Source organism: Triplophysa rosa, linkage group LG19 (assembly GCF_024868665.1).
Source record: "Triplophysa rosa linkage group LG19, Trosa_1v2, whole genome shotgun sequence".
In the NCBI taxonomy this organism is placed as follows: Eukaryota; Metazoa; Chordata; class Actinopteri; order Cypriniformes; family Nemacheilidae; genus Triplophysa; species Triplophysa rosa.
In genome coordinates this window covers 9,406,828-9,434,338 of record NC_079908.1, presented here as the reverse complement: position 1 = coordinate 9,434,338, position 27,511 = coordinate 9,406,828, and the positions used below count along the sequence as shown (strand labels likewise).

Here is a 27,511-nt window from a genome sequence, read left to right as displayed (position 1 = left end):
CATATTGTATTACAAACACAGATTACCTTTATGTATGTTACATACCATTTTCAGAACAGGTTTTTTCTTTTTCTTTTATAAATTCAACCTCTGTGGAGCACGCCTGCTACGCACAGGACGAGTTTGTTCAGAAAGTCTTTCATTGACTTCTACTGAAGTAGATGACGATCCTATGGCGTTATCGGCCAACAATGCAGTCTCCGTTCTTGTTGAATTAACAGTTTCATTGTCCTTTGCAATGTCCATGTCAATTTCCTCAGTGTTCCAATGTCCTCCGTCCGGAACCAGGCATGGTTCAACAAAGTCACTGTTACACATACGTGTACTACCCAACATCACATGTCGCTTTACACAGTTTCCATTTACATAATTGATTCGAACATAGACATAATAAGGTTTGTTTACTTTGTCCCGCTTAGACTCTATAGCAAACAGTTCTGTCCCTTGCATACCACCTCCTCCACGAACCTCGCTGGCTTGTGACTCCGCAGCGTTGTCGAATCTCTCTCTTTGTTGCTGGGGTGCGTTGCAATATTTCTCGCGCTCGGGTGCGACGCTATCCGATGTACACGGATCGTTGCTCCTCGCGTCCCGCGAAGGCCTTTTTACCGACGGCGCACTGCTATCTCGTAACACTGTCGCATCCAAGTGCTTATTCCATCTGGCAGGCTTGGTGTCGAATTTCCCCACCCGACGCAATCGACAGGCTCGCGCGATGTGTCCTCTTTTACCACACTCGCGACAGTCAACATCTTTGAATCTACAAGCATCAGGCTGGTGCCCTTTTCCGTTGAACCTGTAGCACGGTTTTGTCACGTCTTTTAGTTTCACGGAGCCCTTCTTTTACATGACATGTGTCTTGTACGTCCTTGGCGCGAACTGTTGCGAGCTCCTGCACGTCACTTCATAGGCCAGGCCCATCTCTATTGCAAGTGCCAGGGTCAAATCTTTAGAATGTGCAGCATTCAACAGACGAACTCTCAGCTCCGCACTTTTCACCCCAAACACGAATCTATCGCGTAAGGCTTCATCTAAAAACTGTCCAAACTTGCACGTACCTGACAATTTTCTCAGATGTGCAACGTACTCACTGATTGTTTCGCATTACTGTTGATTCCTCGCGTGGAATTTGCATCTTTCAGCAATAAAATTTGTCCGTGGAACAAAGTGATTCTTTAGCAGCTCGATCAGCTCTGTGCAAGTCTTTTGCGATGGTTTTTCGGGTGTGCATAAGTCCATCAACAAACTGTGAGTCCTTTTCCCCACAATCGTTAAGAAAACTGCCTTCATTTTTTCATCAGTATCTTTCAAACCATAAGCTGCGAAATACTGTTCTAGCCTTTCTAAATAGGCGTCAAACTGTTCCTCACTTTCATCAAAGTGGAAATCCTCGGGCTTACCAAAAGCCATTTTTACTGACTGTCCGTAGTCGTCCTCTAACGTGCTGACTCTGTCTTCTGCCTCATCGGAGTTACTCATAACTCTGTCTTTTCCGTAATGTTGGACTTTTAAGGCAGTCCTGCATGTTAAAAAATTTGTACAGAGACGTTCTCCAAAATCGATTAGAAGTTTATTATCAGATGTAAAAAGGAGTAACAAAGCTTTGGGTTGTCAGACGATCTCCTCACTCCACCACAAGTCAACAACACAAATTATTCAATAACCCTATTTATTCAGTATGTGACGTCGCTCGCATCTTCTGACTCCTCCTATGCCTTTTAAGGAGTGCTGCTCCCTTTCCACCAATCACCGTGAATCAGTTTATCTGACTCTGTCCTTTTTCTTAGTTCCTGGAAAAAAACATCTTCTTAAAACATACATCCTGTGGTCAGTCGCTAGTCCTGAGGAATGTTCTCTAGAGACAGTTTCTTTTGGGGAGTGGTCTCCTAGAGACCGTTTCTTGTGGCCGGACAACATACCAACATTCTTAACATTCTTTTAGTAAAAAGAAAACACTCAATCATCTAATACTTTTAATTATGTAGCATTGTTTCTTAATCCTATGATTCATTAAAACACATCACAACTCATGATTATACTTAAAACATATGCAGTGGATTGATTCATAACATTTTTATGTGAAAAACACTCTTTGTGTGTGTGTGTGTGTTGATCTAGATAATTTATGGTTCCAACCCCCACCCATCCTGTCTCACTTCGTCTGCCACAGTAACTTTCCACTGAGAAAAGATAGAAAGCACATAACAAAAGAACACAGCTTAATGATTTAATGAAAGAAAACACTTATTGATTATATTGATAATTAAATCATACTTTTATCTGAAAAATATTCCCACAGTAACAATCCCATCCTCGTCGCCAAAACTGTTGTGTCTGAGAGAACAGTCCCTCTCTTAAGATGTTACCGGATAGAACACGGCGAGAAAACAATATCGTCAGCACAAAGATATTTTATTGTACACAGCAGTTCAAAACACGTGTGGCCATTCTCTAACCACCGGAACACACACCTCGTGCTATTCTAGACTTCCTTTTTTAAATCCGGTTGACAGAGGCGGAACATCCCCTAGTTGCTCCAATCAGACACCTTAACATAACCGTGAACCAATAACATGTTTAAGTCTGATAACTGACATATCATTACTTGGTTACAATATTATTTTACTTTGGTGTACGACACCACACTGAGCAACGGTCAAATTTAAAAAGTAAATCAAATAAATATAGCGGAAAACTTTAAGGCGGACGTCCGTTTTTAACGTAAGTGCCAATAAATTAATTTCTCGTGATTAAATTATAGACACAAGCTGTGTCTCATTTCGTAAGGCCGCGTCCTCCAGAGGTCTCATTTGAAGCCTGCTACGTCATCATGGCTGTCTCATTTCATAAAATCAGGTAGGACTCACTGGAGGCACCCTTCAAATGCGACGTTCTTTGACAGGAATTCGGAGGACAGAGCTGTATGCTTCGTTGCTAGAGATAACCCACAATTCTTTGCGTTTTGATTTTTAAACGTTTTGAAACAGTAAGGCAAAAATTGTATATTTGTTTAACTCTTTTGGCATTGTTTAGGGTAGAAAGTTACCGACTTTTTACCTCTTAAATCATGTAGAAATCATTTTAATTAATTTGACAGGTGTGCGAGTGCAACGTGTTGTCATAGCAACGTGGTACTTCCTGTTTCCTTTTCTGCCAGTATGTCCTACGAAGGATGTCTCGTTTAATTCTAAGTTGAGAATCCTCCATATACTGCAACTTCCGTAGCTACACAGAAAAGTTAAAGGGACAGTTCACTCAAAAATGGAAACTTCTTATCTTTCTTTCAAACCCAAATGCATTATGATCCTTTATGAAAGACAGGTTGTATTTCAATCTGGTAGTATTTGTATAAAAATATCAATTGACCATGTGTTTACTTTCATTACTGATAAACATGAAAAGACAGAGATGGTTTTAGCAATTGTTTGCACTTTTAAAATGCACATACTGTATGTAGATCAAGAAAGTCAATTTGTTTGTGACAAATTCAGTTTTTGGACCTCGGTATTTCCAAAATCCTGTGTACGGCCCTGCATGGAGCTGCAGCAAAACAGACCGATTGTGACAAACTTTTAACTAATTTAAAGACATAAGTCATTTAACGAATAAAAAATAAAAAAACGAAAGAAACAAAGCATTTAAAGAAAAACATAACCTGAAACTATCTGAACATTTTGAACTTCCGTTGTCACGAAGACTGTATGTGTGAAAGGGCCTACTGTAACGTCAGTGGTATAGTAGAGTGTGGGACGTGGTTTGTCACACTTTATCACATTTTCTGTATCCCGTAAGCGAAGCAGTGTGTCGCTTTTTCCGGTAGCATAGCAACACAGTTAAAACCAATGGTTGAATCCGCTAACCCGGCTGCTTTACAGCTAAACATCGACCTCCTTATTACCTCAGTTTTCACAATTTCTTGACACAAAATAATTGAGGAAAGCATGGGTGAGATTGAAAATGTGAAATGAAGTGCCTTTCTTTTAAAATAACATGCGGAAGTACGTTTGTGTGCAGTATGAGCTTCGAAACTGAGGATGTTTATCTCTTTAACTCTATAAATATATTTCCCATTCAAATACACATTCTGAATAATAAATACCTTTATTTCCTAACCTACTACAGTCCTGTGTTTTCTCTTAGTGGTCATATATCATTTGAAACAAATATGACTAATAAACACCAATTATGGAAATTACACATGGTTTTATTACAGTGAAAGTGTAGTATATAATTGTAAACCATGGGTATTTTATAGAGCTTGGTCATTTTTACGTACTGCTTACATGCGTTGTTATTCCAGTCCTTAAAATAGCTGAGTGCATGGTAACTGCATAAAAGAAACGTAATGTTATTAAACACTTAATTAATCTTAAAAGAGTCATGCGATGACTGCTCGACTACATTGAATATTAATGAATTTTTGTGTATTTGTGAATTACATGCAGTAAAATGACTGTCAATGAAAAATCACACACAACGGGTGATAAAAAATATTTAATACAAATACATGCACATTCTAATCTTATTCATCACACTGTAGCACACTGATCACTAATTTGGAGCACTGACTGACACAGTGTGATGACATAATCACGTATGTTTACCAGCCACTACTTTCACAGATCGGCGTTGCTGGATTAAAACTTCAAATTCGGTTGAGTTTGTAAAAATCTGTTCACAGTAATCATCAGAATATCTCTTCTCCTGTCTCTGAAAATGTCTGGATTTTGAAATCATTTTGCGTACACTCATTATAAGAGGCATTTAGTCAAATAGGTGATTGCAGCCTATTGTAATAAACTTAACCGGAAAAAACGATACACTGCTTAGACGAGCATTTCCGGTGTTCAATTACTCCGTGATAAAGGTCCATCCTAACCACTAGACCACCAGGGAGCTGTGCGCTACCTCCTAGGGCTTGGTGATACAGCTGAAAAATGTATCATCTATATAATGTTTCATATAATTAGATATCGATAATTATTGATACATTGTAAAAGCCTTTAATAAGACCAGTAGAAAATGTGGTTTGAATTTTACCACTGTATTATTCACATTTTCCCAATTTTAACTGTATTACTGTGAAGTGTTTTGGTGATCAATAGACGTATTATAACAAAGACAGCTAATGCTAATGCTGATACACATCCACTGCGCTAACTTCACTTATAACATTAGCCACTGCGTTTATGTGAACCTTGTGTGTTTTTGGCATAATCTTGTGTGCATTTTACAGCTAAATAGCTAATAAGACGCGAAAGAGAACTTTGTTCTGTTCTGTAACATTACCTGTGCCATATAGTTATGACCTGTGCTGTGTGTCTGTGTGCACGGATCTCGTATGTCAGAAGAAACGTCTGTGAGTCAAATCGCTTTAAAGTTTAAACAGGCACAACTTTAAAATGCATGCAAATAATAAACTTTCGTGATAACGAATAACTGCAATGTGTGTGATGTCAGAGATACAGTATATATAAATTATGCTGTTAAATAGTGGATGTGTGTCCCGCCTGCGCACTCATAGAATGAACACTGTTTCATGATTCATGATCCCTCTGTAAAAGCAAACATGTGTGTTGCAAACGCGGACTACTTTTGAACAATGCTCGCACTTTCTAAGAAAATAAAAGGCTGTTTATGATCCAGTGACTACGCATGGGTTGTGAAGTATGCTTCGTATTGAAGAGCTCCTTTAAATTGCTACGCCTTTAATAAAGTAAATAAAAGTAAAGGGGGCCTTTAAACATCCTAAAGACAATGTCAATGTATCATCAACAGTGGGTTCATTTCAAACGATAAACATCCTTCTGTGTTCCCTCTTCTCACTGAACACTCACACAAATTATACCTTGTAAAAAATGAAGCATACATCACATGTAGTATATTAAACCAGTGCAACACATTTGACCTTGTACAAAAACACCCTGACATAACATGTAATATTTCACAAACAACAGAATTTTGAATAAAAGACTCACTTATTAATAAGAAAAGTGTACGATTTGTTTTATTTGAGTCTGAGTAGTTTCCCGCACACTGTATGGATGAGGCGCGCTCACATTTGACTTTTTATACATGACACTAGCATTGATTGATTTTCCTTTGTTTCTGTGTCAAATACATGAATTCGGTTTGAATGTTATTGTAGTTCTGCAGAACAGAAACAAACATTTAGGAAAACTTTTCTTTAAATGTATATTAATGCATTTTAAACGTAGGCTACCCTTATCAAAAAGAAGTATACTTATCTCTTAACTGATAGCAATCAATAAGTAAAGCGAAACATTGGTATTTTTATAATTATATACTGTATATTCTGTGAAAGGTGTAGGGTCAAAAAACGTTGGACCAATTACTGCCCTCGGTCCGAGGGCAATGATACGTCATGTGTACATTTTCAGTCAGGGTATTTTGCATCCCACTGCGCACCCTGTTCACGCAGACGTAAACGTCATCAGCGCGCTCATGTGCGATGTGCAGGCAGCGGGACAATGGTGGACAGAGAGCAGGTACCTGGAGATGTTTCTTCTTGTAATAATGTAATTCACTTTGTACTGTAATGTTTTCTCACCGGTGAATGTGACATGACTTCACTGGAACCGATCCAACAGCTTCTGGTCTGTGCGCGAGCTCATGTGTTTTGGAGGAGGCGTGGCTTTGGATGGTGATTCGCGAGAGGGAGGGATCTATGATTGCACTGCTAGCAGGCAAACGTTAGCATTTTCCAAATGATCTACTCTGCCTTTAAGTAAAGTTCAAGTATATTTATACTTTATGTAGTATTTACGTACGCTAATATCAATGGACAACTAGTATGCTTGGAAGTGTACTATTTGAATACTGCTTGGGACTAAATTGGCCCACTTTTTAGTAGGGTTGTGTATCTTTTGGCTTTTTTCCGATACCGGTGCCAAATCAATACTTTTAAAACGGTACCGGTGCCTAAATCGATACTTTTAAAAAAAGAGCCACAAAACACCGGTGGACGACATTAAAGAACAAAACAAATTCATAACAAAAATACACAACAAATTCACAATTAAAGCTTTAAGTGAATGTGAAATGAGCATGGACACAAACATTGCAAGACTCTTGCTATAAAGATGTTATAGTGTTTACTGTTTACCAGGGCCGGATTATCCAATGGGCATTATGGGCACCGGCCCAGGGGCCCATGCGCGCTTGGGGTCCAAGAAGGGGGGAGAAAATGTTAACATAACCATGTTTTCGCTATATTAATTCTGCCGTGTGCCTGTCTGGCCCGCACACACGCAAATGCGCACACAAAACAGTGTTTCTAACGTACGCAAGTCTGTCTCTTGATTTAGTAACTTTTACAAGCTGTTTAGCAGCTTTTGTTCAGGAGAAGCACAAAGCGAAATATCCAGCGACCTTCCGATAAAGCTTTCATTTAGTGGGAAAATGTCGCCAGTGCTGTCCCGCGAGCGCAATGTCTCCTTTCCCCCCGCAGGGATCGTCTCATTGAGCGGTAGGAAGAAGCAGCACATTCCACAGGTGACTCCTGAATGAAATGAGTACAAAACAGCGTTTCCAACAACCTGTCACTGTTATCGACTGTTTGAATGTATAAACATGAACACATTTCGTCTGTAAATATGCATATGGTTACCTAGACAGAGGCTGTGTGAAAGAATGTAGCCAAAATCGCCGCTTTTTATGGTGATTTGTTAGAAGTCACTAAGTCAATAAACTGAAAATATGTAAATGAAAACATTATTGTTGTAATATAATCCATATAGAATACCCTCACAGTTGTCTTTAAAATCTCAAAAGGTAAGAGGTTTTTTTTACATATATTTGGTGGTGTGTCTTCGCCAATAATGAAATTTTATATTATGTTAATTAGGCCTTACTTTACCGATTTTTAGCCTTCGTTATTAGCAAATCCAGAGTGCTTTTACATACTTTGCAAAGTGTTTACTTACACAGACTCTTGTAAGTATACCTATAATATTCGTTAATGCAGTTTAACACACGCTTACATAAGAACGTGAGTCGCGAGGTGCTTACAAAGTTTAACCTTACTCTTATAGTATAATCAATGACAAAGTCTGCCCTTTTATTCTTAGACAAATTAAAATGTTTATAAGAAAATATTACTTAAGAATATTCTTAAGAACGTCCTATAATTTATCTTAATAAAGTTCTTATATTTTCTCTTAAGAACAGTTTTGTGAATCCGGCGTGTTTGTGTGTGAATTATGGAAGAATCTGATAGAACTGAGTTAATAGGTAGAGGTGAGGCAGTGTGTGCTTGCAAATGCCAGTGAGTTACAGTATGCAGGGAAATGTCTTGATATTGTTGCTGCTGGTCCAGAAAAGCATTGTTGTGGTGTAAATCTTGTATGATGGAGGATGTGTACAGGTGTTGATATAGTCCTTCAGGTTGTGATCATAGTTTGTAATTTGGCAATGTAATCCTGTATAAGATAGAGGTGCTTCCTACACGTAGTACCCTGTAGGCTATTTCAAAACTTTATTGTGCGTACTTGCGTATGGGGGGGGGGGGGCTGCAAGACACTTGTGCCCAGGGGCCCCTGAATTCTTAATCCGGGCCTGCTGTTTACCCTCCAGCTACAACTAAATGCTCACCATAGTTGTATTAAATAGGGGCAGAAAATGCTTTGAATATATCAACAGATTAAGTCAATTTACAGAGAGCCTTCTTATAAAAACAGACATTATAATGAATATGTATGCCTATACATGCCGTCAAAGTAAAAAGCTTGACAGACTGCATGTCTATCAGACTAACAGATAGATGCTATAAGGTTTTAGCACTTTCACTGCTGTGTCTCGCTTGTCTTTCTTGTCAAATGCGTTAGGGTAAAGGTCTTTGCACATACAGTCCGAAATTTTCGTATGCGTTTTTTCGTATTTGTCTCTCGTTTGTACGGTGTCTCTGAATTGTTATAAAAGGCCACTCAAAATGCTTGATACGGATGCGAAAACGCAAAAAATCGAACCCGGTCAGAATTTTTGTATGACGGACGAAAATATCGGAGGCAGTGTGTAAATGTGATTGACACAACGTGAGGTCGTATTTATTTTTTAACGTGCGGAAATTTCGGACGCAAATTTCGGACTCAATGTGCAATGGGCTTTAGGGTTGTGTTAAGAACGAGCGCCCATTGATTTTAAACGCGCTCAACAGTTTTATCGTGATCTCTTGCATTACAGACGCGTCATGTGCGTTTCGAATTAACGTTAGTTTCACTTTAAAACTTGCCTTATGCGGCGGTTGAAGTTAAAGACTGCGCCCGGTTATGAATACTGAACTCGCCGAGATGGATGGAGGGAGAGAGAGTGCGCGTTAAAACGGTCTTTCACTATAATGATGAATCCACGGGTCATTCGCGTTCCGATCTATGGGGCGCGCGTGATCCATGCGATCACAGATCATTCGCGATCTGTTTAACCATTGAATAAGATGTGAGGAATTTGTATTATCAGGGCTTTCCGACTTTCGTTCACGTGAATAAGGGGAAATGTCTCAATCGACGGCTCAGTCAGCATTTCAGTGGCACCGAAATGAGGCACCGAAATCTGCGTATTGATTCGGTCCAGTTACATACCGGATATGTTATGGCACCGGGTTTCGGTACACAACCCTACTTTTTAGTGTACTTTAAGGCCCGGTTTCACATACAGGGTTTAGCTTAAACTAACCCTTAGTGAAATTAGGATATTTAAACTACTTTTATAAAAATGCCCTAGTAAAAAATATATCTGGTGTGCATCTTGAGACAAAACAATGGCGCTGACATACTTGAAGTTGAGTTATTTTCAGTTAAGACTGCTCAAACATTAATTTTAGTCTGGGATTAGCTTTACGCCTTGTCTATGAAACCGGGCATAAGTGTACACAACAAATTTGTGTACTCATTTTTGTTGCCAGCGGTTTGGATATTAATGTGTCACGATATGGGGTGAGACACAGGGATACAATGACAGAGGACCCAGGCGCAGACAGCGGGTAAGGGGTTAACAAAAGATAATTTCATTTACAATGACAAAACAAAAACCCACAAGGGGGTAAAAATACAAAGAACATGGGTATAAACATGACGGATAACAAGAACATGGACTAACTACACTAAACTAGACTAGAGACAACATTTGACATTAACTACAAATAACTAGACTAGTCTGCACTTGACTGGACTGGACACAGAGACTCACCAACATGAAACGAAATGGACCAGCACAGGACAGAAAACACAAGGGAATTATAAAGTGATCAAATCAAGAGGGGGACAGCTGTGGGGCATGAAACAATAAACGAGCAATAATGAGGAGAGAGAGGGCGGGAACAGAGACTAGACCGGAGAGGGTGTATGGAAGGCCATACGTACAAAAATGCCCCTCTCCACATAAAACATGAGGTTCTGTCATGATCCTGTCACTAGACCACGAGAAACATGACATGATGCGGCAGAATCATGACATTAATGGCTGTGTGTCGAGTTATTTTGAGGGGACAGCAAATTTATAAGTGCACACTGTACAAGCTGTATACTCACTACTTTACATTGTAGCAAAGTGTCATTTTTTCAGTGTTGTCACATGAAAAGATATAATTAAATATTTACAAAAATGTGAGGGTACTCACTTCTGTGAGATACTGTACTTGTTACTGTGTAAACTAGAAGATGTAAATGAATTATTAGACATTTTGAAGATTATGAAGTCTGTAAAACTCTGAAGAAAATAAAATTTACTTGTTGTGGCAAAACTTGGCACTCGGTTTCTTAAGTGTTTTTAGGTGGTTGCTATGGTGTTGCTAAGGTATTCTGGGTCGTTGTAAGGTGGTTTCTAGGGTGCTCTAAATCATGATTGCTAGGGTATGGCTCGATAGCTTCACCGCCATCATATGCACGATCACTTTTAAAGTCATAGCACAACTCTCCTGTATAAGCTGCTCGATTTTACACATCATTTGTGGGTCTACGACAAACAGTGCGGGACAAGTTATGCACCAAAGTTTTGTCCAGAAAAAAAAAACTGAATAATAAGAAGAGCACCACTAACTTTGAGAAAAGTATTTAATAGGCTACTCAAGCAAAAGAATAGACACACGTACTACCACATTCAAAAAACAAATGTCAAAATTAACACAGTGGTACATAAAAATAAACACCACACATGGTTTATGTAATGTTTACTTATGATATTTCTAAAATCCAGAAAACCTGTTCAACCCCCCAATGATACTACTTCTAAAGAAGAAAAACAGTGCTTGATTTGTTAGACTCAGATGGCCAGATTGTTTTCAATATAATCTGGGGACAGATAAGTGTAGGGTAACTCCAGCTGTGTGTTTCTTTTTGTGATGTCTCTTGCTATCTTCTTCAACTCCTTCTGTACTTTCTCCACAAGCCTGAGGGTGGCGCCACTGCGGAAGTACCACTCCTTATAGTGGCACAGGGGCACCTAGAGAGAAAGGACAAGCTAGATAAACACTACACCTGCACAGTATAGCACAATCATGTATGTTGACAAATCCGAAGAGCCTCAAACTGTCTGCAGATGTATTAAGTGAACAAACACATGAATAATATATAGACACATATATAATAACAATAGACACATCCAGTTGATAAACAGTGTACAGTTCACACAGTCCAGTCAACTACCACTTACATAGTCAATGGCATGTTGTGACAGTAGACTCAAGATACTAAGGACGTGACAAGAGGAATTCACTCCTGGAAGGAAGGACACAAGCTCATCCTCAGTTGTAAGGCCTTTGGTCTGAGGAGGAGGGCGTACCAGAGCTGCTGGACTGTTTGGTATCCAAAGGTTGTAATCCAGCTGAATGTTGAGATGAATGGGGAAAGATAAACACACGATTACTGAATCTGAATACGATATACCGTCATTCTGTACATTACTTAGGTAGTAGTACTTAGGAGTGACTAGGGCTCTACAAGGGGAATTATAGCATTCATGAACACTGAACAACATGCCTGAGAGAAGTTGACAGCTGAGTGAAGCGCAGAGCAGGTGAAGATCACCACGGTGACAAACTTGCACATTTCAGCAGTTGTTTGAAATGACTGTGGAATTCCTGGAGAATATGACATGGAAGAAAAGAAATGAGTCTCACCAACGAATAAAACCAGTGTACTGACTGACTGGTTCTTTGGGGAACCAAAAATGGTTCTTCCATGGCATCGCTGTATGCTAGATCTTTAGTGTAGATGACATTTTTGCACTAAGCCTGGTTAGATGGCATTAGATGTTTTGTTGCTTAGAACAAAATGTTTTTTTGACAGTTGTGTAAATTATTGTGTGTTTTCACGGGTGTTAACCTGTGTGACTAAGGCCAAGGAATCCCTTCATGAAGATCTCTCTAATCCAGTTCTGCAGCTCACAGTCCTGCTGGATGTCCTCATCATTACAGTAATACAAACTACTCCAGCCCTCAACAAACCTGTATGGCAAATGCAAATCATGTATTCACTTCACATTGAACATATATCAATGTCTCATTCATCATAATACAATAAATATGCAACCATCTTGTCAGTCTTCCTAATGTACCTATGTAGAGCATCCCACACCCTGATAGCATCTTGTGCGTAATAGCAGATGGGGAGTGTATCCAGTCCACGGCATCTCAGGTCATCTGGCACACACATCGAGCTATAGCGCAGACGCTGAGTTCCTCGAGCAAGCAGCAGCTTCGCTGCATCCAGACCGCAAGAAATAGACTTCAGAGAGAAGAAACCAGAATTTGTTAACTAACTGCCAAGTGTAAATGGATTCAATTATTATCTCAATATACATTTAAGGAACCTTGTCAAAAACCCCATCTTTGGCCAGAAGAGTTGCTCTAGCTTGAATGTTGATCTGAAGAGTAGTCTGAATATGTGGCATAAGGAGCTAAAAAAAACAAAATAGAAATGTGTTACTAACAGCTAAGGAATTCAAAGTATCCATATAAGTCATAATTACTGAATTGTGATGAACTCTCTATAGAAGTAATTTGTTCTGCTTCATTGTTTTGTAAGATGGCCTAAGGTACCTGGTACAGAGGATGAATCTCCGGTAGACGTCGGAGTGTTGCGGTACAAAACACCTCCCCCACAAGATGAGTGCGCAACAGGTGGGAAAGCAGCTGATGGACTACAAAATCTGAATTATGCACCCATATCTTTGCTAACAACCAATCCGCTGCAGAATCAGAAGGCAAGAAAACAGGGTTCTGTGGACCAGGAGACTGTTGAAGCTGAAATAAGAAAATGATTTGTTTGTTGATTTTAGTATAGATTAATTTCAATCTCAAGAGTTAGGATTGTATTTCCTTACTCACACAATTTAAATTCAAGAATGGATTTCAGTGTTAAAAAATACATTTCAGTAGAGATTTAGGCCCGGTTTAACAGACAAGGCTTAGCTTAAACCAGGACTATGCCTTAGTTAAATTAGGATATTTAAGACCATTTAAGGATGCTGTCATCATTTGCTCACCCTTCAGTTGTTACAAACATGTATACATTTATTTGTTGTGCTGAACACAAATTAATATATTTTAATAAAAGTTTGTAACTAAACCGTTTTGGGTCACCATTGTCTCTCATAGTAGTCTTTTGTCCTGTGACCCAAAACGGCTTAGTTACAAACTTTCTAGTAACTAGTACATTTATGTGTGTAAAAACTATTTTGCGAATTAAGGGTTTTTATTTCGAAATTTGGTGCTTCCATCACTCGTTTCTGATGCGTAATGTCGAAATAATTGAATATATTGTCATATGATATATCAGGCCACTTCATCCTCCCACTGTGTAATACATCGCGGGTGTGAAAAATATTTACCTGAACTGTTTTTTATAGTGTTTTGAGCGCGCTCCTGCGACACCACTTCCATTGTTTTCCACTGTAGCTGGCTAATAAAACGGTAGTCCCAACACAATAAGGAAGTACGTCACATCATTTACTTCCACGTTCAAAAATAAGGTGGTGCTCGGTAACGTTACCAATAACATTTATAGCAATTAAAAAACAATGGGCTAAACTGTGAAAAATATTTTTATTGGGGCTATAAAAAATAATTATGCATCTATTTTTTAGGTGTGCCAGCTGCCACTGTGAGTGGCACTGGCACACCCGTGGCTACGCCACTGCTTCACACGAGTCCTTATTTGATCCTGAATTCTTCTTGACTTTATCTTTCCCCTTTTAAAAGGCTATAAAAAAGTAATATAATGCCATTGCTGCTTGCTACAGCTTACAAATTGCACCTATTGCTATTTCATTGTTTCAGTACTTGTCCAGCCCCGTATCATTTAAGACCACAGAACAGGTCGATTTTGCTAACGTGACTACATCTACAGTATATTCTAATAACCAAAGGGGCAAACTATAAACCCATACCTGTATGGCAATTGGCTTTAGTTCTTCATTTTGGTTGTAATGCAGCAGACATAAAGGAGCAGTCAAGTACGTCTGCTTGCCATTGACAGTATTGTCAGGCAACTGATCCAGAATCTCATAATCCAGAAGATAAACACGTCCTTTCTGTGATATATGCAACAATAACAATTACAGTTTGACAAATCCAAATGCCTCATTGTATATCACACATGCACACGAACACACCTCCATCTCACGCTTCAGGGAAGACCCCTCCGGCAAAAAACATCTGACCATCTTTGAAGTGACAGCGAGGTTGGGTGGCAGGCTGCGGATCTGCTTGACACACAGCGGATTGGAGCCATTGAGGCATTGATACCCAAAGAATGCATCCTCTTTCCAATGGGCCTGAACATATTCTGCAAGTGAAATGCATGACAAGAAACTATCAAACTAAAAAAAAGGATAAATAAACACGGTTAAGAGAGCAAATGGTTTAAAAAGAGCATATATATTTTGTGGTTATTTGACGTAATGTATTTGTTCATACTCGCAACTGTGTTCTCTCTTCCGTTGAACAGGAAGAATGTCTCAAGTTCTTGTAGACTATTCCAAGATGTTCCTCTTTCAGTAAAACCTTTTAGATAGTGCACATTGCTGCCTGGACTGACAGACAAGTGAAGGACAATATTCCATTGTCAAATTCAGCTAAGAAATAATCCATAAAAAAAACTAGTCTTGGAGTTTAAGAACAGTAAATCATACCTTTGACGAATGTGAGTCAGGTTGGGACCTAGAGCTGCCACACTGGGCATGTCCACACATCCAAGGACGCCGTCAACAAATGTGCCAAACCTACAGACAAACATTCTTATTAGTTATGGGAAAACTGTTTTAAAGGAGTAGTTCACCTTCAAAATGAAAATTCTGTTATCATTTACTCACCTGTTGACATTTCAAACCTTTATGAAATGAAATATACTTTATTGTGTTGGAAATTTGTGTTGGACTCAAGGTGTTTACATTGACAAAAACTTTAAGAACATATAGTAAACAACAAATTCAACAAAACAAAAAATAAAATAAATAACAACACTCATTCATCATTTAACATTTGATTGAAAAAACTTCTTTAAACGACTATACCAACACATTGGGACTCTGTACCTTCTTCCAAAAGGTAACAATTCATACTCAGTATGCAATACATGCAGTGGATCAGCTATTTTATGTGCTTCTCTGAAAGCAGACTGTTCATACACTGAATCAAGGGACAGATAGTCTTTCCGTGGTCTTCATCACTATTTTTACCAAGCGTACTAGCTTAGCTTTTACCTGAACTGTAAGGTTATACCAAACCAAAATACCATATCTGATTATGCTCTATAACCGCCTGATAAAACATCATCCACCATAAAGCCTTAACCGATGCAGAATATAGAATTCACTATTAAATTATTAAGCTCACAACTTGAACACTCGTTAGTAGGCTATACAGTGTAAAAAGGATCAGGGAGCTAACACACCCCTGTGGGACACATGTGCTAGTCCTTTTCAGCTCCGATAAAGTGTGATTGTCTCTAACCTGTTGAGTCTGATTGGTCAACTTTATTAAAAGGAATTCATATTAAACATATTCAATTTCTGAATTAAAAGGTGAGCCTCAATCGTACTAAAAGCCGATCTAAAATCAACAAATAATAGCCGTGCATAAGCTTTTTTCCAAGTGTTTAGTAATATAATCAGTGACAGTGTTAACAGCATCTTATGTATACGACCCTGCCTATATGCAAATTGTAATGGATCAAGTAAAGAGTTAACTTCTGTCTTTAAAATGGACACCATACTTATCAAAACTTTTCATCACACAGTCAGGATGTCAAGGCTACTGGCCTAAAAATCATTGTTTTCACTGGAATAATTTTTTTTCCAGAGATCAGGTATAATAAAAAAGGAGTCCACAGATTTCTGAAAAATCTCTGCTTTATTGTTAAAAATTCATGTAGATATATTGAACAAGATAAATAAACATCAGAACAGTATTATTATAGGTGTTTTATTTTATTGTAAATTAATTGACTCTGCAAAGTATGTGGAAAATGTTTGTTATTTGTTACTCAATAAAAAAATGATGACAGATTTTTCATTTTGAGGTGAACTACTCCTTTAATAAATAAGAGTGGCGAACAAACACAAATAAAACGGTGTACCTGATAGACTGCTGTTTATTCTTAAGAGCCTTCTCCCTGTGAGCTTTTAGGATTGCCAATGTCTCCTCCTTTTTCAGACACACTAAGGAATTTATAAGAAAGGTTTTCAACAAATAAGGATGTGATGTCTCTAGAAACTACTGCAGTAAATAAACTGAATATTTTGGGGGTTAAATTTGATAGGTTTTTCCTACTAAAAACACAAACAGCTCACCTTTATCGTTCCGAAGCTCAACACATCCGTCTGCGCTCTGAATCCATTTATGGCAAAGAAAAACATCCACATTGGGATCTTCAGAATGCCGTCTCACCTCAACATCCTGACAGTGCCAGTTCAGGTCTGGAAACCCAGGCTGAGCCTCAAGACGCAGTTTCATCAAAACCAGTTTACCAACTTCCTCTGTAGGTGTGATGACAATAGTATAGGCCTGTTTCAAAGACAAAAGTTTTTGTGTTAGATTCATGTACTAAAATGAAAATCTGTTCTTATAATGCCTTTTTTATATATGTGAATTGATCAGTCTGCTCAATTACTCAAGTAAAATTTACATTACAATGCATGTATTTAGCAGATGCTTTAATCCAAAGACTTTCAAGTTCATTCAAGTGGATTAAGTTCCTGTTCAACTGCACTTCATAGTATATCTGTATTTAGAGCGATGTGAGAAATTTTCTATAAAGGTCTTACTGAGCCTGGCAGGAGACGATGTTGTTCTGGATTCACTTTCACTGGAGGGGTCTCGCAAAGAGTACCGACCAGAGAGATCCAAACACTGCCATACGTTCCTGAGTGAGGTAATGTGGAGGTACGAATTGTCATGTGAAACTCATCCATTTGGCTCATCATGAGGTTCCTAAGCATTAAAAAAGAAAATATTAGTTTGATACTGCTAATATGATATAGTTCTATAGAGGGAGAGGGGGTCATACATCAATTTTGTCCCTGCATAGGTGTATGAATCTCATATACAGCACAATTACTTAATTTGTAAAAAGTAACTAAAAAAATAACTTCACATGCCATTTCGTTACAGAACATACCAAGCATGAAAAAATTAAGGAAAAAAAACAATGGGTCTCATTTATGAAACACGAGCAGAACAATTTTTTGTATAAATGTCATTCTAACATAAATTTTCGGATTCATGAAAGTTGGCACGAAAGAAATGAACACCTGCTCCATACCAAGTGTAAGTAGTGCGATGACACTGCATTTTGATGCACTATGTATCATAATGATATTTCACGAGTTCTTTGCACTGTTTTTAACATTTTTTACTTTTGAACTTTGGGTAAAATGCAGAGCTCGTCACTGTCCGTTTTTACACAACCGTCCAATCACAGTGGAGAAGAGGCGGGACAAACACTACATTGACCAACCATCATACACAACAATGGAGAAGTTAATATGGTTACTGCATTTTCATATTCAGTAATATTATTTAAAATAAGATACTAGTAACAAGTAGACTAACTGTTGCGGATATTCTAAATCACAGCAACCAACGCATCTCCGGATTAACGCGCAGTGCCTCCAAAGCGTTCTCAGGCGCCACCAGGTCGTCTTTTTCGGAAGAGCACCAGATATTATTATTATTTTAGCTGGCTAAAAACACTTTTGTGAACAGTTTAATTGATTAATTTATTGGTAAGCATATAGCCTATTAGTATATTACGCATTTACGCAATATAATGTGGCCAAACCAGAGAATGAAGTCCAGAGGATTCCGGTGTTCCTAGATAGGTAATTTGCGTATCTGTAATTCATAGGCGGGGATTATGCTAATTGTGCAAGAGCGTGCATGCGCACCCTGTTTACGAGTGATTGGAATTCATCAACATACACACATTTTACTATCAAATCTGACGTTTACTAAGTATTTGTGAATCCGGAGGAAACTTTTCGGGAAGGCCTGTTTTACGCGCAAATTACTCGGAAAGTAAAAGTAAAACATTAAAACTATGTCGCGATTTCAAAGTTGAATCAATTAGCAAAATCGACACTTAATTCAACGTTAATTCACAGTTTACAGCTAAAACCTTATTTAATTCACCAATGTTGAAATGTTGAAAGATGTTCAACGTTGTTTCAATTTGCAAAATCCAATGGTCAATCAAAATGACCCATGATTCAACCCGTGAGTACGTTGAAATGCCGGCAGGGCTGTTAATTGAACTTTTCCAAAACTATCGAAAACAAAATTTGAAATGTAACGTTACATTGAAATGTAAAAAGTAAAATGTACTGTTTATGTAAATGAAATCTGCACATCAAGGATTTTTAATGGATCTGCAGTTCAAGCATATTGACAATGTAAAGACATTTGACAATAAAGCCAGATTATAAAATAATACTCAGTTTAATGACAGTAGCGGTCCTAGAAAACACGCACGGTATAATTGCATTGACTTACTTACCTTGTGTACTCCCTGAAGATATGAATTTAAACGCACTGGTCACTTTTGGTTAATGACTCATGCACTCCGCCTCTCGTGCGTGTGCCTAAACTGCGCGTGTTCACTGTAGTGGTATGCGAGTAGAGTGTGAATGAAACGTGCTAAGATTTTCGGTGTAAGATTTTAACTTTCGTATCTTTCTGTGTTCGGATTATCCTTCAATATTCAGTAGCCAATTACGGTTGGATGTTGTGAGAGATGTCCTCAGCAGAGCTCTGGGAGCAAGAGACATTGACACCAGAGTGTGGTTGTATCAAGCTCATTTATTTCTTCATAGTGAACACTTTATATAGAGCAGAACAGGGCGTTTACTGAAACTGCCTTAAGCAATCAACTGGTTAGGGTACGCACATTTTAATGCTAAGAGCACTGTGCAAAGAACTGTCTTATGCATAGAAGGGACTTCATTAACCCTTAAGGGGTTTCACCCATGTCCATTGTTCATTAGGGTGGGGAACTAAATAATGTTTTAAAACACATTACACCTTGAGGGGCCTCACCCACGTCCACTGCCCATCAACAACCAAACAATCCAACAGTTGGCCCCATCAACCCCCAAGGGGTTTCACTTATGTCCATTGGGCAGTAGGGTGGGGAACTAAATAATCTAACAGTAGGAGAATGCTTTTTAATTAATTTATTAAATGTCTTAATTAAAAAGATAATAGGCCTCAGAATTACTATCTATCGTTGGTGTTACTGGTTATTTCTGTCTTACAAACTATATATTAAGCAATATTGTAGACATATGGTTGAATAGCAATATAATATATATATATATATAAATAATAAATCAACAAATAATTAATTGATCGTGTAATGGTTGTGTTGGCTACTAAATGTTGTTGTTTGAAGTGCAATGCTTTTCATTCACAATAAAGTAGAATTCCCTGACCGGGAATCGAACCCGGGCCGCGGCGGTGAGAGCGCCGAATCCTAACCACTAGACCACCAGGGAAATGTAAATAATTTCAATCACACATTTCTATTGATATTATTAAACCGGTTACATTTCTTTGCAATTTCACCTTTTTCAAAGTAATAGAAACAGCTGTTGGACATACAGTTAACGTTACGTTAACCAACTCAACTCCTGTCTCGCAAACCACAGGGACAAAGACGTATTAATATTAACACAATGAATGGAGAAGGATGCAAAATACAAAACTTAACACAACAAGACCTCGTGGCGCAACGGTAGCGCGTCTGACTCCAGATCAGAAGGTTGCGTGTTCAAATCACGTCGGGGTCAATTATTTTTTGTCAAACTGTCGTTTAATAACTCTTAAAGCAGTTAATTGCAATCCGTGTAATTGTCACACACATTTAAACAAAAAAAATTCTTAGAAAGAACAAACATTTAATAAATATTTGTTGCATCTGTAGCAAAAAGTGTCTGTAACAAGTAACATCTTCACAAATTGCAAGTTGGATTCTTATCAAGTTCTTCATACTAGGACTAAATGTGTCAAATATACAATTCAGGTTTAAAAAAAACACTTACACACAAATCATCATTAAAGGATCATTAGACTAAAACATAAAAAACAATAAGTGTTCATTTTGTGCAACTATTAACCTCCTCTTTAAACAGTTTCCTGTATGGGAACCAAATGACACATGCATGAACACATACAAAAGTAAAGGCAACAGTCACTAGTAAGTAACAGACAGAGAATAACCAACACACCAAAAAAAAACTTTGTAATTAAGTTTCAGGTTTAATTCAAGTCAACATCAAGATTTGTTTTAAACCTGTTGCCGCTAGCTCATTAACACTGACAAACAGCAGCAACAATTGTCCACAATTGGCATTTCTTTTCAAAAAACATTTGTCAACAAACAAGATCGCCATAATGAAAGTGATTTTCTTGTTAATTCAAGTCTTTATGTCCTTTTGTTTTATTGCTTTAAGTTTTATTTATCCACAGAAAGAACTTTATTTTGCTTCAGTTCTAGTTTGACATCACAATTTTTGTATTGTTTAGATGAATAAGAGATCAGGCTTGCTGTAGTTTGGGGGGTTGGCCAGAGGGTCATAACCCAATCGACTTAGCATTGGGGCGAGGTTGGCCATATCAGTCACCACATCAGCAGGAATCTTGCCCACCCATTTAACCAGAGCCTCTGTATTCACAGGTTTGACTACTTGGTCGGTTGACAGTTCCACCCTGGATGAGAAACAGGGATACAAGATGTTTACAAGATAAAGAAAACATGTCAATCATAGACTTCTGTAATTCCTGCAAGAACACTAGTTAGAAATATACCAAATATGTAAAGACAAACACTGTGTCACCGGACGCGGCACGACACACAGCTTGTTCTAATGGGATAGTCGCGTCGCGCCACATCCAGTGTGGACAGAATTTAAAATGATAATGGGTTGGGTTCTAATGCATTCTCTTGCCTTTTGTCGCGTCTCATTGAAAAACGGTTGCGACACTCGCATAGACATCCGTTGGAAGAATGGAATGTGGAAGTAACTCGTGTCATGGAGGGCTCTATAGTTGAAATGCATTCATTTCACCGTTTCCCAAACACATTCGCAGGTACGTTGATAAAATACATCTATGTAAAACATAGTTTTATTATAAGGATGTTTTTTAAATAAAAATGGCTTTTCTGTGCGTCTCTATTTGTGGTTTAATGATTTTTTAATAAAGACTGCTAATTGAATAAAATGTTATCTACCCTCTCCCTGTATAAATGACTGAAATTCTTTGTCTTGTTCATTTCCAGCGTTCTTTGTGGTGCGTTTACTTGCAATCTTTGATTATTTATTGATCAATTACTTATGCACATTTATGTGAATGTCTTAAAATAATTTAACATTGGTATGTACTGATGATCAGAAGCATAAGAAACAGATGAATGCATGCATACCGTGGCTGTGCGATTTGGGGAAAGTATCTAATTGAGTTTTTTTGACAGACATTACGATTTGATTTGTGATTTAATTTTTCTAAATCAGGCTTCAGCTCAATATTGTCAATAGTGTGCAGCACAGTATGGGTGTAGTTAGAAAGTTGAAAGAAAACAAAAACCATTACAGAAATTCTAATGGTTTCCATTAAAACCATTACAAAATTCCTTTTTGTAGTGTGTTTTTGGCATTATTCAAATAGGACTGTTGTTCTATTGGTTCCCAACTGCCAGATTACGTCACACCAATAGAATCCAAATACCAGTGTACACTATTATAGTTTCCATTAAAACAAATACAACTCCCATTATAACCCTTAAATCCATAAAATGTTCTATTGTGTTAGTAAATTATTAAAATAGTAAATAGGTTACATAAGCTGACTTATTCAATTTTAAGTATTTGGGATTTTAAAAACAACTAGAAAATGTGCTGAATGTTTAATTTCATCCAAGTGAAATGAGCAAAACAGTTAGATAGAATTTACATTTGTTTGAAACACGGAGCCAGGTGTGAGTTGAAACAGGGTGTGTGTGTGTCAAGCCTCGTCCGAGAAGCTGGAAACGAGCAATGCGGGGGCAGAGAAGCTTGAGTATGACACAGGCATAGTGTGTGCGGTCTTCTAAATTGAAATTTTCCTTAGTATTTATTTGCCTAATATGATCGATATCTGACTCTGCAGACGCCATAACCACACTCTCTCGCTCTCCCGCTTTTTGTTTATATTTTAATGACAGACGTTTACGTAGTTGGCTAGGGCAGTGCTGATTGGGCATAATGGAGGTGTGCTTACTCAGTTGGTTAGCAAGAATGCTAATCTCTTGCGATTAGCAAATGTCAACATCTCACATCGCGATTGCGATTCGATTAATTGCTCAGCCCTACTGTTCATGTATTGCACATAATGCATCCTTCCTAGTCAAAATTAAACACAAAACTGTTTAATATGGTCAATCTAACACAAAAATGTTATTATAAATTTAATCTACATAGTAATCAGTGCATACAGTACATTGTGTTGGTATTTAGTGAAATGCGTTGGAAAAACAGCTGCTTCCAGTTTCTCCCGCTTAAACCCATTCAAACAGACTGACAGTTTGGAACTATTGAGAGCTCCATGAACCAAGTGACCATGCGGCGGCGAGATCAAAGTGTGTCGCAACTCTGTTTTTCAACAGCTCTGGTTTCATCACGCTGCGTCTGGTGTGGACACGGTGTAACTAACTGATATAATAAACTGCTAATCAGGGTGACAAAAAAAATCTTGATCTCAATAAATTTGTTTAACAGGAACAGAACGCTAATATACAACTGCATGCCTGATACACTGAAGCCGGAACCATGTGGAAAAGCTGTAGGTGTATGAGCAAAGGTATCAACAAACCAGTTGGGTTAGATAATGTGTGGAACAAAACCGTCTGAATACATAACAGCTGTCGGTTGAGCCAATATTATTATAGTGCAGAATAGTTGACTCGTCATAGTCGAGAATGTGAGTCACATATCAAAGTCAAGCCATGCTTTAATACACAGCCAAGGCTAAATTAACATATGCACACCATTGCTCAAAAGTCTGGGATCAGTATTTATTTATTACTTATTATTTTTATTGTACAATAATAAAAACCTACAATGTTACCTACAACCTACTCAAAACAACAATGTGATGATGAGAATCATGTTGTGACTAAACAAATCAAAACGGTTATATTTTAGTGTCTTCAAAGTAGCTACCATTTGCCTTGAATCTGCCAAATTGGCATTTTATCAGTTAGTTTCTTCAGGTCTCACCATGAGATGCTTTTTAAACAGTACTGAAGTAACTCCCATCTATGCTGAGCTCTTTTTGTCCGCCTTTTCCTCATTCAGTCCAAATTATCTGAAATTTGTTTAGCTTTTTAATAATAAAGGTTATTATGTTTCCACAACTATATTTTTGTCTACAAAAATCATTTCAAATATAAAAGCAAAAACTTTTAGATCGAATGATTTACAAGATCACAAAATACATTTTAGTCAGGTGATCCTAAACGGCTATAATGTGTACACCTCATTTGCAGAGTGAAGAGATGCACTTTATGAATGACATTCTGCACATTTTAAACATTTCACACAAAGCAAAGATGAAAACCACTCACTTTGACAATGAAACTCCACCCGCTTTCCCAATAAGCTGTTCGTGGTGTAGCACGGTGGAGTCCCACGGCAGATCCAGGAACTGTAGAAGCTTGCGCGTCACCCTCTCAGGGTACAGCACCAGCTGCTCATAGTGCACCGGAAGACAGTTCCCATGTGCCGCAGCCAGACACTGGTCGTACATCACCTCCACCGCTCGGTTCCACTTCACCAGACAGTCCCTGTAACTCGTCAAGTCAAATCCAGTAATAGTCACCTTGCGGGAAATCATAGAGTGCACGGTGGCTCTGCCGTCTCGGAGCATGAGGATGAACTTTGCCCTTGGAAAAAGCTTGGAGAGGTAGGACAGGGACTTCAAAGCGAACGGGTCCTTATTGCAGAGCCTCGGGGCCGGTTCCCCATGCCCCACTATGATCTCCAACAGGAAGGCACGTACAGCAGAATCCAGTACCTCGTCCGTAACGCCAGCCTCATCAAGTCGGACCCGCTCGCGTGCGGAGTGACTCCAGGTGGCCTGCATGGCCAACAGTCGGGGGATGACGCGGGTCTCCTCTCCGCAACGTACGAGAGGGTGGGCATCCAACATGGCTCGCATTAGAGTGGTGCCGCTGCGAGGGACTCCACCCACGAAAATGAGAGGGGTTTCCTCGTTGTACTCCTGAGGGAGGCCGCTGAGGTTTTTGCCCGCATGCAGATTCGACGGCCACACGTTCTGTGCAGTCCGCGAGCGGGAATTTGGACATTCTATAGTGCTAATGCCAAAATAAAATACAGTGATGGAGCTGATAATCACACAGATGAGAAGAATGTTGCAAGTTTGTTTTCTCATGATTAACAGAGTTTGGAGAGTATGTTTTTACAGTTTTAGTAGATCTGTGATGACAAAAGAGGTAAGACAAGACAAGCAAACAGGGAAAATAAGAAGTAAATGCGATCAGCAGAAAGGATTCTCAAAAGGTTTTTTGGAAAGAGAGAGGGAATGCTTTCCAGAGAGGGTCAGGGAAAAAGTATGCAGAAAGGCAGTTTAGGTAAAACAAAAGGGAAGGGATGAAGAAAAAAATTCCAGGCAGCAGTCCTTCAGGGTCTTGCTTGGGGCGTTAATAAATTCAGGCTTGGAAATTCAAGCCTCGTGCTCTTTGCTAGCACCATTGTGCCTGTAAAGAGAAGAAAACACATTCCGTTTGAAATGGTCTGTTGCAACACTGTCTACTGGGCATGCAAAATTAAAAAAATGCATGGGAGTTGAAACAGTGAACAATGTGAATCAAAAGAGGAATTTTATTTAGCTATTTAGGATAAGCCTATGGGCAGGGTGGCGATACATTGTGGTAGTCTGAGGGACACAATAACCCGGAACAATGTAGGCCTACCGATTTTGTGTTCCATGGACTAGCATCTAAAAGTCCTCCTGTGGTGAAAATCAAGGTTTTAATGTTGTTTGTATGTGGTGTTTTAATATGCTTTAAGATAAACCATGTGCAAATTACCATTTTAAACCATTGCAGAGTATTTTCTCCATAAAACTGCAGTGTACCAAAGACAGCTTGAAAATGCTGTAACCAATCACTGTTTCAGCTCTGCTTCTGCAACACGAGCACGCGCTCCTCACACGTCAAATGAGATCTCCATGTACTTATAATCAATAACGATGGATCTATGTAACTATAATTAAAGGTCAGAGCTCATGCAATTGCATATTCGTGAATTCAATTAATTATGGCAACCTCAGTCAGGTTATTTTTATAGCATGAAAACAAGATTTAACAAATTATTTTAAAAAATTACATTCCATTTTTCACATCTGAACAGGTGAACTTATATAGGATGCATGAAGAGCACAATGCATTTTTGTCCCCTGCCTGATGTGCAGCATCAAAACCCATACATATGCAAGAAATGTTTTGTTGAATAGCTGTCTATTCAAGTGTCCTAGAGAGTAGAGAATACCATTGCAGTTCAATTACTGTTAAAGCATTAGTCAATTAGACTGCTAACTAATTTGAGTTACAGCCATAGTGCTGTGTGTATACAAAAACTTCCTGTACAATGTAAGAAAAGCAATGGTCACATGTTAAGCACATGGTGTTGAGCTCTGTTTAGCTTGAAACGATAGGAAAGGTGTTATCACTTCTCTTCTCTATGCATGAGCACGTTACCGTTTCACAGCTTAGCTTTTTGCATGACATTTGCAGACACGGAGGTAAATCCCACTTTCTACCTCCGTTTCTTACAGCACGTTTTCACGCACTCGTACCGTATTCTTTGGCAAAACAGCTACTGCACCTGTAAACACCAAAACGCACATCCTGTTGTGGGCTGCATCTGTGGTTGCGATTCTCGTGAATAGGAAGATGACACCTTCTGTGCATGATCACACCTTTCTTTAACGCATAACAAAACATATTCACTCAACGAAATTAATTCATCAAAGGTAAACAAAATGCAGGTAATTGTGGTTATTTTGAGTAATTAATTCGTATTGAGACAAATCCTTGTCTTAGAAATCGTGTGCTAGAAGTTACACCAGTGGCGTTTCAAAGCCTCGTTGGCACGTTCCTATGACAAGTTGGGATGACGTCTGTGTAGGCAGCAGATACGATTTTAAACACATGATACAACCTAAACGAATACTTAATGGAATTACAACTATAATACATTTTAACGTGTGAAAAGCCGTTCTGTTGTGTGCAAGCTTGATTGGTCCGCAAACGGGTTCTGCGTGATTTGTAACGTACAATCACGTGCACGTACTGCGTTAACGCAACAAGTCGACCGAGCTGTATAACGGCACGGTATTCATAAAGCTGATTCTGGAACAGTATTACGCAAATACATTTCCTGATACCAGAAACCTTGAATAGGTTGCAGGGTTCGAAAACCACGTCAGTGTATAATAGTGATTAAAGAAGAAAGGGTCCTAACCTCATAAATGAATGGCTGCAATGTACAACTGCATACACTGGCGGTGTAAAAAAGACGCGTTTAAAATGGTTACACGAGTTTTTGCCAACGCGACTGGCAGCATGTGACAAGGAAGCGCTCGGTTTATAAAACCCGTGTAAAAATAAATACAATGTATGTTCGTTTGAACGGTTCAGAAAGCAAACTGACAAATAACGTTACAAACGTACCTTACCACAAAGAAAGTGTAACTTCTCCAACCTAACGTTGCATTCTCCAAAGCCACGACTGTGTGATGAATGCAGACGTGAAGATCTAAACGAGCCACGTAAACCCGACTTTCAACACGAGAATCATAATACACGAATACATTTTTGATCAAAGCTCAGTTTGTGCGTAAATCACGGTCAAGTGGTATCGACAAAACGCTGAAATTACGAGATGTGAAGTACATAGCGCTGAAAAGGATTGCTCAAATCTCATTGGTCACAGCGAACGTCCG

The 27,511-nt window shown here is 38.6% G+C and overlaps 2 protein-coding genes and 2 non-coding genes across 6 annotated transcripts; 1 reads left to right on the top strand and 3 right to left on the bottom strand.

Annotated features, from left to right (window-relative positions):
- Window positions 1–11,061: 11,061 nt before the first annotated feature.
- On the bottom strand, window positions 11,062–19,287 carry LOC130570696 (hydroperoxide isomerase ALOXE3-like). The gene is made up of 15 exons (XM_057361084.1): window positions 19,008–19,287; window positions 17,278–17,443; window positions 16,804–17,017; window positions 16,590–16,671; window positions 15,145–15,234; window positions 14,930–15,045; window positions 14,626–14,798; window positions 14,401–14,544; window positions 13,052–13,255; window positions 12,823–12,909; window positions 12,568–12,737; window positions 12,336–12,457; window positions 11,991–12,091; window positions 11,665–11,835; window positions 11,062–11,454 (listed from the first exon to the last, which is right to left on the bottom strand). The coding sequence occupies exons 2-15, from the start codon at window positions 17,434–17,436 to the stop codon at window positions 11,275–11,277; spliced, it is 2,013 nt and encodes a 670-aa protein (XP_057217067.1). The 5' UTR covers window positions 17,437–17,443; window positions 19,008–19,287; the 3' UTR covers window positions 11,062–11,274.
- Window positions 19,288–19,932: 645 nt separating this feature from the next.
- trnae-cuc (transfer RNA glutamic acid (anticodon CUC)) lies at window positions 19,933–20,004 on the bottom strand. The gene has a single exon. It is a non-coding gene; the product is annotated as a tRNA-Glu (tRNA).
- Window positions 20,005–20,226: 222 nt separating this feature from the next.
- Window positions 20,227–20,298, top strand: trnaw-cca (transfer RNA tryptophan (anticodon CCA)). The gene has a single exon. It is a non-coding gene; the product is annotated as a tRNA-Trp (tRNA).
- A 16-nt stretch (window positions 20,299–20,314) lies between these two features.
- Window positions 20,315–27,474, bottom strand: tpst1l (tyrosylprotein sulfotransferase 1, like). Of its 3 annotated transcripts, none has more exons than XM_057361210.1 (3): window positions 27,240–27,474; window positions 24,111–25,262; window positions 20,315–21,217 (listed from the first exon to the last, which is right to left on the bottom strand). In XM_057361210.1, the coding sequence occupies exons 2-3, from the start codon at window positions 24,935–24,937 to the stop codon at window positions 21,031–21,033; spliced, it is 1,014 nt and encodes a 337-aa protein (XP_057217193.1). In that variant the 5' UTR covers window positions 24,938–25,262; window positions 27,240–27,474; the 3' UTR covers window positions 20,315–21,030. The 3 variants fall into 3 exon arrangements, with proteins under 3 accessions (XP_057217193.1, XP_057217194.1, XP_057217195.1); XM_057361211.1 differs by having other exon boundaries at window positions 27,245–27,474; XM_057361212.1 differs by lacking the exon at window positions 27,240–27,474 and adding an exon at window positions 25,479–26,385.
- Window positions 27,475–27,511: the final 37 nt, after the last annotated feature.

Coding starts and splice junctions, on each gene's coding strand:
- LOC130570696 (XM_057361084.1), bottom strand. CDS start 17,436: ATGATGAGCCAAATGGATGAGTTTCACATGACAATTCGTACCTCCACA. Junction 15,046..15,144: donor CTGACTCACATTCGTCAAAG/GTATGATTTACT, acceptor CTTGTCTGTCAG/TCCAGGCAGCAATGTGCACT. Junction 12,458..12,567: donor GTGTGGGATGCTCTACATAG/GTACATTAGGAA, acceptor TTTGCCATACAG/GTTTGTTGAGGGCTGGAGTA.
- tpst1l (XM_057361210.1), bottom strand. CDS start 24,937: ATGAGAAAACAAACTTGCAACATTCTTCTCATCTGTGTGATTATCAGC. Junction 21,218..24,110: donor GGTGGAGTTTCATTGTCAAA/GTGAGTGGTTTT, acceptor TTTCTCATCCAG/GGTGGAACTGTCAACCGACC.